The 12,501-nt window shown below is 48.8% G+C and overlaps 1 protein-coding gene across 1 annotated transcript in view; it reads right to left on the bottom strand.

Annotated features, from left to right (window-relative positions):
- ANKHD1 (ankyrin repeat and KH domain containing 1) overlaps nt 1–12,501 on the bottom strand; it is a 1,380,661-nt gene that overhangs the window by 439,842 nt on the left and 928,318 nt on the right. Inside the window, exon 23 of the mRNA XM_078653327.1 lies at nt 5,070–5,165. Coding sequence (XP_078509453.1) covers nt 5,070–5,165 — 96 coding nt within the window. The remainder of the gene's footprint in view (nt 1–5,069; nt 5,166–12,501) is intronic.

The following is a 12,501-nucleotide window of genomic DNA, read 5'->3' on the forward strand; positions in this document are numbered from 1 at the left end:
ACATCTTTATGAGGCGTGAACCTTGCAGTGCATTGTTGCGTACCTGTAAAAAATGTATTGTATTAAAAATATATATGTACGTTTAACTTTATTGCAACACATTCTTTTTAGCGCTCTGTAACGACGCTCAACATCCGTGATTCTGGACAAATCACTTAATCTCACCGTGCCTAACAAAACAAGGAAGCTGCGCGCTGAGCGCTGCAGAATTGTGAACGCGCCCGGCCATCTGGATTCACTAACGGAGGCACCCTGACAGCTCCTAATTACAATTTATGTACTTCTTTGCGCGAGCACGAACGAAATATGCCCAAAATGGCGGAACAAAACTACATTTACCCTATCACTTCAAGCCTATTAAAACGAAAACACAAGGAAGACGAATCACTGACCAGATGACAGAAAACGCTAAGGAATGTGTGGAATTCCTCTCACCAAGGCCCTAGGAGATACTTCTTCTTTTTTTTCTCCTTTAACATTAGTTCTCGAAACTCCTCCCAGTTTCACTGGGGAGGAGTCCGAGCCCTAAAAAAGGTAATCTAAGATTAAACGCATGTTCTCCAAGAAAATCTGTGGTTTCCAGTTTATATACATTTAACGGACACAAAGATTTGCTGGAGAAAATGGTCTTCCAGTGTTTACAAAATACAATCACATATCAAAATTGTATTAATGTGGGAACATCTGTAATGAGGTGATGTACTTTGGAGTTTTCACTTGTTTTGTATAAGGGTCCTGGGGGCTTACTAACCATGACAAAACAGTTTTGCTGTCATGAGGAGATGGACAGCATGGGGAATATCAATGGTTCCATGTTCGATAGCTCTTTTTTTGTAGGCAAAGTGGAAAAGTAGGACAAAAGTGCGAGATGTGCTTACAGTCAGCCATGCATATCTGTTCATGTGTCCCAGCTGTCCCTCTCGAACAAGTAGGTCTTGACCTAAATGTTACACACATCGTTAAGCAGACATTTAACCGCAATGCATCCTTGGGGGCGTAAAGCATAGCAGTCTCATTCCTCCCCATGAAACAACATGGAGACCTGCCAGCAACCCAAGCATTGTGTCTGATGTAGAGCACAACAAGCATTGAAAAAGTCAGTTTTTTATGTTTTATGAACGATAACTCAGTTGGATAATGTTTGTGTTGCAGAAATGCTTTGGAATCATAGGCACCGAGAACCCCCACTTAAGCAGCTACATCAGGGTTTGGGTTGTTTATGGGCCTCTTTTGTCGGCAACTCTGTAGACGAAAGCTCATGATTAACAATGTAATGAAGAATGAAAGATGGGATTATAGAAACGGAAAAGAATGATGGAAGGCTGGAAGGAAAGGTGAAAGTAAGGAAGTGAAAAAGGGAGGAAGAGTAATACAAAGAATGGATACATGAGTGGGTGGATGAATGAGTAGGTGGGTGGGTGAGTGAAAAGATAGGTAAATAGATATGTGGATGAACAGATAAAAGGATGGAAGGGACCTGGACATCAGAGTTGATGGATGAACAAAAGTATGAATTGGTGGATAAAAAATGTTGATGGCTGCCAAGTCAAAGGACGAATGTATGGTTGATTGATACATTCACAGATGATGGATGTGTGAACAAATGGATGGAATGGGTGATGGTTGGACCGTGAAATATTGAATGATGGATGAAGAAATTAAGGGGTCACCGAAAGTAAAGATGAAACGGTGGATATCAGCAAGATAATGGAAGGATGAAAGCGTGAATGGATAGATGTTTGAATGGAAGGGACAAGGGAGCTCTTTGAGGGAGGGCCTGACTCACTTGTTCAGTGCCATCAGAGCTTTGGTTTTGGAGGAGTTTTATATAGCGCGAAACTAGACCCAAAGACCTCAGAGCGTTTGACATGAGCACCAGTTGCGTTACAGACGAAAGTAGGTACAAAGTAAGGGGGTATTTTCATATTCTGACTACTCATTTAGAATGCAAAAACAGTTGATGGACGGAATGCAGAACAATGTCATACATTCACCCCAGTACAGAGATCTGGGCCTAAATTCATCGTTTTTTTGTTCACCATGCCATTCCAGTTTGAACCCAGCCATACGCAAATCAGTCTTGACCCTGTGCTCCATGGGAACAGTCCAGCCCGAACTGCCATGCCAGGTCCTCCCTGGACTGGAAACAAGCAAGCTAGGACCGGTTTCGGGGTTTCACCCCTCTTCAGCCAGGATAGCTTGATTCTAGTGGCCTGGAGAGCACAGGACCCACGTATGGGCATACCTGTTCCTCTCGGGGTGACAAATGCAAAAAACATTTGATGGACAGAATGCAGAACAATGTCAATACATTCACCCCAGTACAGAGATCTGGGCCTAAATCCATCGTTTTTTTGCTCACCATTTGCCATTCGTTTAGCATGTCAGCTTAAGGCAGAAAACACCATATAAAAATCGAGATAAAAGGTACTAGCTGTGCATGGTCTAGAATTTCTTTTTTATTTCGGTTGAAGTCCACAGACCGCCCTGAAAGGTTTACTTAGAGTATAGCAGAATGGAAAGTAAACGTCATTTTTAGCTGGCTCCCCGAAAAATTCTGGAAAACGGATGTGATTTACTACAGTCTTCTGCATGGCTTGAACAGCCAAGCTGCCCAGTAGATGCTGCGGGTTATTGCCTTCGAATAAGACCTTTCCCTCAACGTTCCTTAAACACAACTTTGGAAATGCGTTTTTATCTCTTGTGATGCTAATTAGGTGGAATGTGAACGCCTGCAGTGACGAGGCTCATGGCAGTTGTGATTATTTACTAGCATGCAAGTACAATGAGGCTCCCCAAGCTGTCTTTACGTGGATAGCCTGGAATTGCATTTTTTGTTGTTTGTGGTGTATCTGGTTATCGATGTAGTTATTTATTTATTTGCACACTCTTTTTGTTATCTTTCTACTCCCCCCCCTCCCCCAACCCTTTTCCACTTAACATTTTCATTCTGTTGGCACTGATTCAACCCTCGTGTCAAAACTCCTTGTATGTATTTGCAGATTCAGTCCTCCTTTTACTGCACATCTGCCAGATGCTTTATAAGACTCAATTGTTTGACTGAAACAACTCTCACTAATATGCATTTTACGCTTAGTGTCCGAGGTTGTTCAAAACGGAGAGAGGAAGGGCTACAAAGAGAAGGAAACGTGAGGCTACATAATTTGGAAGATTTTAGATATCTACAGAAGGGCTCTGCGCACATGCATACCTCATTTAGGAAGAGTATCAGTTGCAGAATCTCATCTAAGCGCTCATCAAGTTCACAGAGCTAAAACACTTTCACAAAGTTAAATACAAAATACGCCGAACTACTGAAAGTTAGCAAGCATGATGCGCTAATGGCTTATTAAATATGGTGACATGGGAGTGAGGTATCTAAGAGGCAGAATTTGTTTATCTGTAGTAAAATATAGAGAACTAATGGCACATGATACTTTAAATAACTGTTTATTTAAGTGTCATTTCAAACTACAGCATCATATTTTAGCGTCTTTGGTATAGGTGGAATACTTTAGAATGGCAGATATATGTTCAGTAGCTACTGTTTTTAGAATAAGTTATCTATGATTCGGATCAACGTAGTCCCCATTTAGTGTATTTATGTGTAGGGTGAGACAGACATTTAATGTTGGGCAGGTACCACCTTGTTGCAGGGCTGATCTCTTCTATAGGGAAACACAAACTACTGGCCAGTCTGTCAGATCCGTGCCCTAGAGGTACTAAATATGCCCTCTTCTAACCTCCCTGGATTGGGTGTGGGGCCAACACTATAAAGTGGATCCCAGGATTCTTTCGAGGTTTGTGGATCTCGTTGTGTAGAGTCAAATCTAACCTTCATATTCAAAATGCTTTGGGGACTTCCAAATTTGCAATGATCCCTTCTTACTATGTTAGAGTTTGGTACATTTTTCATCCGTAGCTACAAATGGTGCTGACATGATACTTCAGAGAGGGCAAGGAAGGGGATCAAAATAGAGATGTCACAATATCTATCCCAACTTCTAGGTTTTAAGTCTGACACATGATGAGTTGCAAGCTTATTAGTTGGCTTTTCATTGCTCAGGAACATGTACTTTGCTGAGGGAGGAAAAGATTGGTCACACAAAGTTAATTAATTCAATTAAGTACACTGATTAGGTGGTTGCCTAGCAGGAACAGTGCTCTGGTTCCTTCAAATGTTGAAGCACTACAATAGCAGGCACTTGAAAAATGAAAAAAACCCTAGACGGGTCACATAAGGTACACATGCAGCCTTATTAAATGTGCAAAACAAACTGCAGTGGAACAGCTATAAAGGCTCAGTTTCTAGACATCACTAAGTGGAAGGATACCCACTGTTTGAGAATGGCAAATAACCAGGACGTAACAGTATCATAATTACACAGACCATACACAACTAAACCTAGGCGCCTTAACTAGGGTCAGAAGTAAAAGCCAGAATCATATATGACAACTTCTTGACAATCAAGAGCACTTCAGAGCTGTGCTAAGCATTAATGTAGCATACAAATGCTGATAATATACCACAAAGCCTCATAGGCCTTTGCTCAATTTAATCACCGTGCAGGGACAATTTGCCTTCACAGCAGAATAGATTTGTCATATCAGTAAGTATGAGCATTTCTCAGAGACAGTGATTTAGCATATAGGAAGTACACACTCCTCTGAAAGCCTTTACAGGTCTGGCAATGCTGTTAGCTAGAATGCACAGCATACCCACAAAGCTAGACTGACAGAGAATGCAGAAGACAAATACATTTGGGAAATCTCAATATTAATTTTTGCCCATTAGTGTACCACAGCAAAACATCTTATTCACCAGTAAAAAAGTGAAACCTTAGGTGCATTTAATGGCAAATATAGATAGATTTGTTATAAGTGTTAAAGAGTGGTGTACCAAGGGAAATCTCTGGCTGTGATAAAGCATACTGGAAGGGAGGAACGTGAAAACAACTAGGGTTCTTAATTAAGAAAAGAACCATTACCATTAAGGATGTATAGATGCATAATACTCACATAAACGAAGGATTGTACAACAACGTTTTACATTTTAATCATAGACCTACCTTGTCAGTGATGGTTGCTATATATCGCATGCATTCAATGTCAGAAGGAAACTGATTAACTTCCTTCACTAAGTACTGGACTACTTTTATATGGCCCTGTGGAAAAAAATATCCTGTAGTTAGAAGAACGCACAATGTTGCAGGTTAACATCTATGGGTCAAAGTAAGAGCAAGATGGCAAGAGGGATATTTCTCTCGGTTTCCAATGACAATATTTAATATGAAAACAATACACTTAATTTTATAGTTACCACTGATCTTGATACATCGGCTCTTTTCTTTAACATTCAGGAATTCTGAGTCAGGAGTGGAAATGCGTTTATAGCAGCTAATTACAAGCACTGCACAACAAGCCTGTATGTATCATATGTGGCATGCATCCCCACCCTTTTATGTAAGTTTTCCAAGTACCTTCTCGACTTTCTTTTCAGTTGATAGGTATGGAAAGAAGCCTATGAACAGTAACACAGTGAACATCAATACTACCTTATCTTAGTGTGTCTCTGCTAATTACCATTTTCATTTTTAAGAGTAGATCTAAAACAAGAGAGAAGGGAGGGTCTCAGCTGAACTTAGAACTAGGCAAAAAAGGCTGAAAAGAAATGATTGGCAAATTAGATATTGCTGTTGCAGGATATGGTCTGGAGAATGCATGTGAAGTCATCATTATAGCTGCCCAGCAGAAATAGGACCCATGGCATGACTACTGATCATGCCACCAGCACCAAATTTGCTCTTGTGCTGTATGCACAGCCAAATAACACGTAGAAGAAATTTCACAGAAAAACAGTTAATGGTTTCCTATGGAAGAAAATGCAGGTAACTGGTAAGTACAGTTAGGATTACTTTTGCGGGTCAGTACAGGACTAAAAGGTACGGTACTGCCTTCTCTCCTGATCACAGGTGAGTAATTCGGTATTCTGCTGATTTTAGATAAATATTTTAAAGTTTCAAAACTCCACACTGTCACCAGTCAATGTTAGCCTAGGGAAGGAAAGTGAGTTATCGGCTTTAAGGGAAGTACTCGACTGGTGGAGTTACGGTTCTGGGGATAGACTCAGGGGTTTCCCAAGGTCGGAAAGGTACAGTAGTTACACCCTCAGCGGCACATGGGCAGCCGGGTGCAGAGAGAGTAGGCCCAATACAATCCAATGGAGGGTAGGGGGCCTTCGGTTGGTGGCTGCAAGCAAGCAGGCCACGCGGCTGTGGGAGCAGAGCTCCTGGTCACTTACTCAGGGCAAGTGGGGAAATAGAGTAGGGTAGAAGTTGCACTTCCAGCGGCACTCGGGCAGCTGGGTGCACGGTGCTTTTGAGCCGTCGGGCGCTCAATGTTAACCAATGGGAAAGTAAAAAGGTGAATAAAGGCTGCAGGCTCGGGGACGGAGATTCTTCAGGTGCGACCACCACTTCGAGAGGTAAGTTGGGATCTTGGAGAAGAGGTAGGTAACCCAAAGGAGGGCACAGGGGGCAGGAGGGCACAGGAGGGCACAGGGGGCAGGAGGGCACAGGGGGCAGGAGGGCACAGGGGGCAGGAGGGCACAGGGGGCAGGAGGGCACAGGGGGCAGGAGGGCACAGGGGGCAGGAGGGCACAGGGGGCAGGAGGGCACAGGGGGCCGCAGGGCACCGGGTGCAGGGGTGCCTTATGGTGTCTGGAAATCTTACCCTCGGTTGGTCGCGGTTGGAGGTATCCCTGGTTCTGAGGCTGCAGGCGTCGTCTGGGTCGTGGAGGAGGGGCACTGAACTTTGGGTCCCAGTCGGCGGGGGAACGTCCTCGTGGTCTTGGATCACTGAGGCACAGGCCGGTCTGGAAATCTTACCCTCGGTTGGTCGCGGTTGGAGGGGTCCCTGGTTCTGAGGCTGCAGGCGTCGTCTGGGTCGTGGAGGACGGGCACTGGACTTTGGGTCCCAGTCGGCGGGGGGACGTCCTCGTGGTCTTGGATCACTGAGGCACAGGCCGAGCTTGGCGGGTGCAGAGTGGGCTGGAATTTGCGGTTCCTGGCCGGCACCAGGGGTATTGCTGTTGGAGTAGAACGACTGCTCGTGGGAGTCCCAGTCTTTTGAAAGGTTCAAGGCAGGCAGGTCTTCTGTCAACATTGCTGTCCGCTGGAGACGTCAGAGTTTCGCAGGAGCAGGTTCAAGGATCATCCGGCCTGTAGAGTTCTGTGGCCAAGTCAGTGGGCGTCGTCCTTTTCATAGCAGCTGCACGGCAGTTCTTCGGGTTTCTTGGTCTTCTTGTTGTTGCAAATCGGGATCTGAGTAAGGAAGGTTCGGGATGCCCCTAAATACTAAATTTAGGGGCGTTACAGGTAGGGCAAGGGCAGGGACCAATGGGTCCTTGCCCTGGGGTGAGTACACCCCCTAGTCTGCTCCTCTCCTGTGGGAGGGGGGCAGGGGCCTAGCTGTCGTTGGGCAGGGCTCCCCCATCTTCAAGATGGCCGGAGCCCGGAGTTGTACTTCACCTTGCCTCTCCCACCTGAGGGGTGGGGTTAGTATAGGCTGGCACACCCCCCCTTCCTCACTTAGGGTTTCCTGCCGTTCTTCCCGCCAGAGTGGGGGTCAGAACCGGTGGGGTCCTGTTGCTGGGTACAGCAAATGGTCTGGAGAAGCTCACAAGGACGGTATGCCTTTGAAGCTTCCCCTGCCCATCCTGGGGGAGGAGGCCTGGCACCTCGTCCCAGGAAGTGCAATGTTTCAGGCCCGAGAGCGGCAGGCTCTCGACCCAGGGGTCCAGAAACATGTCTGGTGGTGGCAGCCTCGGTAGCCACACAGTCAGGACACTGGGAGTTGGTTAGGTTTCAGGGGGCATCTCTAAGATGCCCTCTGTCATGCATGTTACATTAAATCCCACACTGGCATCAGTGCGGGTTTAATGTGCTGAGAAGTTTGATATCAAACTTCTATGTCTTCAGTGAAGCCATCATGGTGCTGTGGAGATCGTAATGACGACCTCCCAGCACCATATACTCTTAATGGCAGCACTGCACTTACAGTGCCTAGGAGTGGCCCTGGGTACTGTAGGGGCACAGGGCTCATGTGCCTGTGCCCACACCACTGGCATAGGGCACCCAGCTAGAGGGGTGACTGATGGATGCCAGGGCAGTGCGTTTGTGGGCATGGCACACAGGGATGTGTTTCATGTCGAATCTCGGGTTAGTTCTGTACTGAGGCACCCAGCCTGCAAAGGCAGTGTGTGGGTGTCAGGGTACAGGGCCCCTAAGGGTGGCACAATAAGTGCTGCAGCCCTTAGGGGTCTTTTCTGATCACCATGCCTAGGGTACCATTTACTAGGGGCTGACAGGTGGCCAGAGATGCCAATTGGGTTTTAGTCTCAACACAGCTTTAGGGAAGGAACAATGGCCCTGGGCACCTGGTTGGCAGGAGCCCAGGGCACACTCAGTCAAAGCACATCAGCAATTCAGCAAAAAGTGGGGGCATGCCCATGCAAGAAAGATGGCACTTTCTCACAACGGTTTAAAAGCATTATGTATAAACCTGGTCCATATGAGGTTCAGGGCTCAGGAGGCAATTGCTATCTGATAAGAAATAATGTTATGTTTATGGTTAAGGAATCCAGTTAAGTTAGTTTGTGGGAGACACACCTGTCCTGTCCCGATGGGCTCCATAGGCTCTGTAGAAAGATGACCAGCAAACACCCAGTTGAAACCAGATCACAAAATAAAGATGTATCGCCATCCACTCAGCAGGTGAGATGGGTGATGGTCTCTGCTACTGTCCAGTGATAGCATCCAAGTCATTTCTTCTTGAACTGAGTCATGGTGAACAATTTCCTGGCAGGTGTAAGGACTTTCAAGTTCTCTAAGCACAGACCTAAGTGTGCAAAGGTTTGTTCAACATGAAACATGCTCTGAAGCCAAGCTTTGACATAGTGTGGATCAACACTCTCTTCCCTCCAAGTAGAAAAAGTCCTTACTCTGTGGAGGGCAAATGTGTGAATCTCAAAGCAGAAGAACCCGTCAGCCAAACAAACTTGGCAGGGCTCCGGCTGATGCTATTTAAATAAGGGAATACCCCAGGTTCTTTCTAATTATCTGGAGAACCCCTGGAATCAAAGATACTGGAGAAAAGGCATCCAAGACTGTCACTAACAAATCTAATGTACAAGTTACTTACCCTCATTAACGATGTATCTGGTAGAGACGATTCTAGCCGCAGATTCCTTCACGTAGAATATCCCCAAGCGTGAGACTGGATCCGGAAACTTTTTTGCCACAGCATCCCTGCGCGCCAGGGGCGGGACGACATCATGCGACTCCGCCCAGGCGTCGCCCGCGCACGTGCCGTCAGCGAGGTCACATGAGACCTGCCCCAGCGCGCCTACGTCAGTTTTCTTCGGATAACTTTTCCGCACCACAACGCGGAACCACCAGATAAACGGTGGACGCATGGGAACAGTGTGCGAAAAGCAGAAAATCTGGAAAGAAACGGTGACTAACAACACCACCCCCAGTAGCGTCACACCGCAGAACCCAAGGCAGGGAAAGAAGAAGAAGAAGAAGCGAGCAGAGCACTGCGCAACCACCTTGCCAGCACATAGACAGTCTCCCACCTCTGTGCCCCGGAGGAAAGGAACATGTGTAAGTACATGGTACACATAGGAACTCACCACCCCCAACCTGAGCAAGGAAGGGCACCAGTCCCAACACAGACAGGGACAACAAACCTCCAAGCCACCCCAATATAAAGGGCAACCACCCACAAGGGACAATGACAAGACATGGCTAGATGACCGTTAACCAGAGGATAGCAATGAAAGGAAGAGAGGGAGAGGAGGAGCGACAAGGATAGAAGCAATCCCCCCCAAACCTGGAGTCGCCAGAGCATCGGGGCACTGAAACACCGGGACCCACATCCTCCAAAGGAGGAATGAACCACCACCAGACGGAGCCACACGTCAAGAACAAAGAAGGCACTCACACGAGACACAGCAGCCCCCCCCCCCCCCCCCCGGGAGGCGAGCACCGAAGGCTAACCTAAGGGTCCTCGCAGAATAGGGGAGGAAGGGCGGGCCATGAAGGAATCTGCGGCTAGAATCGTCTCTACCAGGTATATCGTTACCAAAGGTAAGTAACTCCTACATCTGATAGAGACTACTAGGCGCAGATTCCTTCACGTAGAATAGATACCATAGCAATAACCCCTGGGAAGGAGGGACTGCAAAAGGACCCCACCAGGCAATACAGAACAGAGGGCCCCACAGGGAACCAGATATGTGGACCAGGTAGAACCTCGTCCCTGCCAGGCAAGGGGAACCCCCAAGCAGACCCCCACCAACCCCAAAGGTTGTAGGAGGGAGAAGAAGGCTGAAAAGGAACCAAGGGCAAGGTCGGAGAGGCCGAAGCACCCCACTGCACCACAAGGCAACACAGCTTCCGCCCAATGCCAAGACAGGAAGGGAGAAAGAGGAAGAAGCAGCCTAGAAGACCCAAGGAAGCGAGGGAAAGGAAGACAACCCCACTCCAGGTGAACAACCTGCCAGCCAGAACAGCGCTGGCAGTCAAAAGCCGCTAGAAGTAAGAACAGCTGCCGGAGGCCCCAGGAACACCGAGTAGGCGGCGCCTGACAAGGGAGAACATAGGATCATCCCAGACCTCAGGGCAGGAACAGGAAGAGGAGATGCCCGGGCACACCACTACGAGTGGCCGCGCACATGACCTCAAGGAGCAAATCAAACTACACAAACACCATGGAGAACAGGCACCCGAAGGCGACCAGAACCCTCCAGCAGCGCACAAGCCATATGACCGCTACCACTATCCCTCCTAGGGTACGATAAGTCCCAAAATATGGGTACCCTCTTTGGAAGAACTTCCGCAGCAGAGGAAAAAACGAAAGAGCCATGGGGAAAAAAACACCCCCGCAACGGGCTCGACAAGCAGCCCAAGCAAGCAGAAGGCATAATCTCAGGGCCAAGTCTGTGCAACAATTCCAACACACTATCAACAAAAGGGCCGTCCAGCAGCCAACAACGCCAAAGTCCCCAGGAAGGACGCAAATGGCCAGAAAACACACACACCGCCAGAACCACTGGCCTAAAAAGGCCCAGAATCAACCCAACTCAGGAATCATGGAGGAGGAGTGTAAGGCGGAGAAGGAGGAGGAGGACGGAGCCCCACCAAGTGCCTCTGGATGACTGAGTCGGCCGGGGCATGGAACATCAGGCTACCACCAAATGGAAGGTCGATGAGTCTCTCCCAAATATTCACAGGGAATACTCCATTCCGAAGCCAAGCATGGCGACAGAGCGACCGAGAAAGCCATGGCCCCGCCCAGCACCTCCGATATGTCCAGAGCGGAACGGAGAATAAACGCCACAAGCTCCAGGCCATCCAATGCATGATGGCGTCAGTCCACCTGGCCACCCTCCTGGGACACTACGGGTCCCAGGGACTCAGCCGAGTCCCACAAACAGGAGGAGGCTCGAGCCAGCACACACAAGGAATTCAGGGCCCGCAGGGCAGCGCTGGTCGAGGCGAACATGTTGCGCCCCCAAGAGTAAAGCTAGCGGGCCTCTCGGGATGGCAGAGTCAACAGCGGCTGCAGGGAGGAAAATGCATTATGCAAAAGAGGACTGGAGGCAGAGTGGTGGAGCGAAAGGAACACTGGGTCAAGAGGAAGATAGTGAGGCACCGCGTCCCCTGAGGTAGGACGCCTCCAAGCCCCCGTCAAGGAAGAAAGGAGGAAACTTCAAAGAGAAGTAAGATTTCCCTCCCACCAGAGCCCTGGTGGAGAACCTCCAATAGATGGTCCGCTGGAAAGTGAGCCACCGGGACAACCATACGCAAGATGCCCACTGCCATGCACAGCATGAGCGAAGGCCGCAACCACCTCCGTAGGGCCCCATGGTGGGGAAAGCAGCTCCTCCATGGGCGACGGCTGAAAACTAAGGCAGCCAAGCGGGATGGGCAAGGGCCAGACTTAGATGTCAGAAGGAGCTGAAGAATGAGGGACCTGCCGCTCTTCCGACGAACACCTCGTCGGTGAAAAAGACTACACAGCGAACAGTCTCCAGGGAGGACGACACCAAAATACAGCCTGCCTCCGGAGAAGGGGCGTCCGAACACGAATCCGCGGTACGACCCCTGCGAGGAGCCATAGAGTCCGCAGCCTGAGGCAGGTCGTCGGTACCATCCGGCGTCGCCGGACAAGGTTTCTCCAAGTTACCCCTCACCGGAGACCGGAGCGGAGCTGGAATCGAACCGGCCCTGGGGCAGCGCCGACCTGACCCCCGTCGAGGTAGCCACCTGCACGGGGGAATGAGACGGGCCTGGGGAATGGCACGAAGGCCTCTGCCAGCTGCAGCCCGGAAAGAAGCGGAGATCGCTCGGCAACACACGTAGCGGTGCCATGGAAGATCCGACTTGCCCTGCGTCGAGGCAGCCGCCGGTGGGGAGGGACGAGAGGGGCCCGGAG

The sequence above is a fragment of the Lissotriton helveticus genome, chromosome 7 (assembly GCF_964261635.1).
Source record: "Lissotriton helveticus chromosome 7, aLisHel1.1, whole genome shotgun sequence".
NCBI lineage: Eukaryota > Metazoa > Chordata > Amphibia > Caudata > Salamandridae > Lissotriton > Lissotriton helveticus.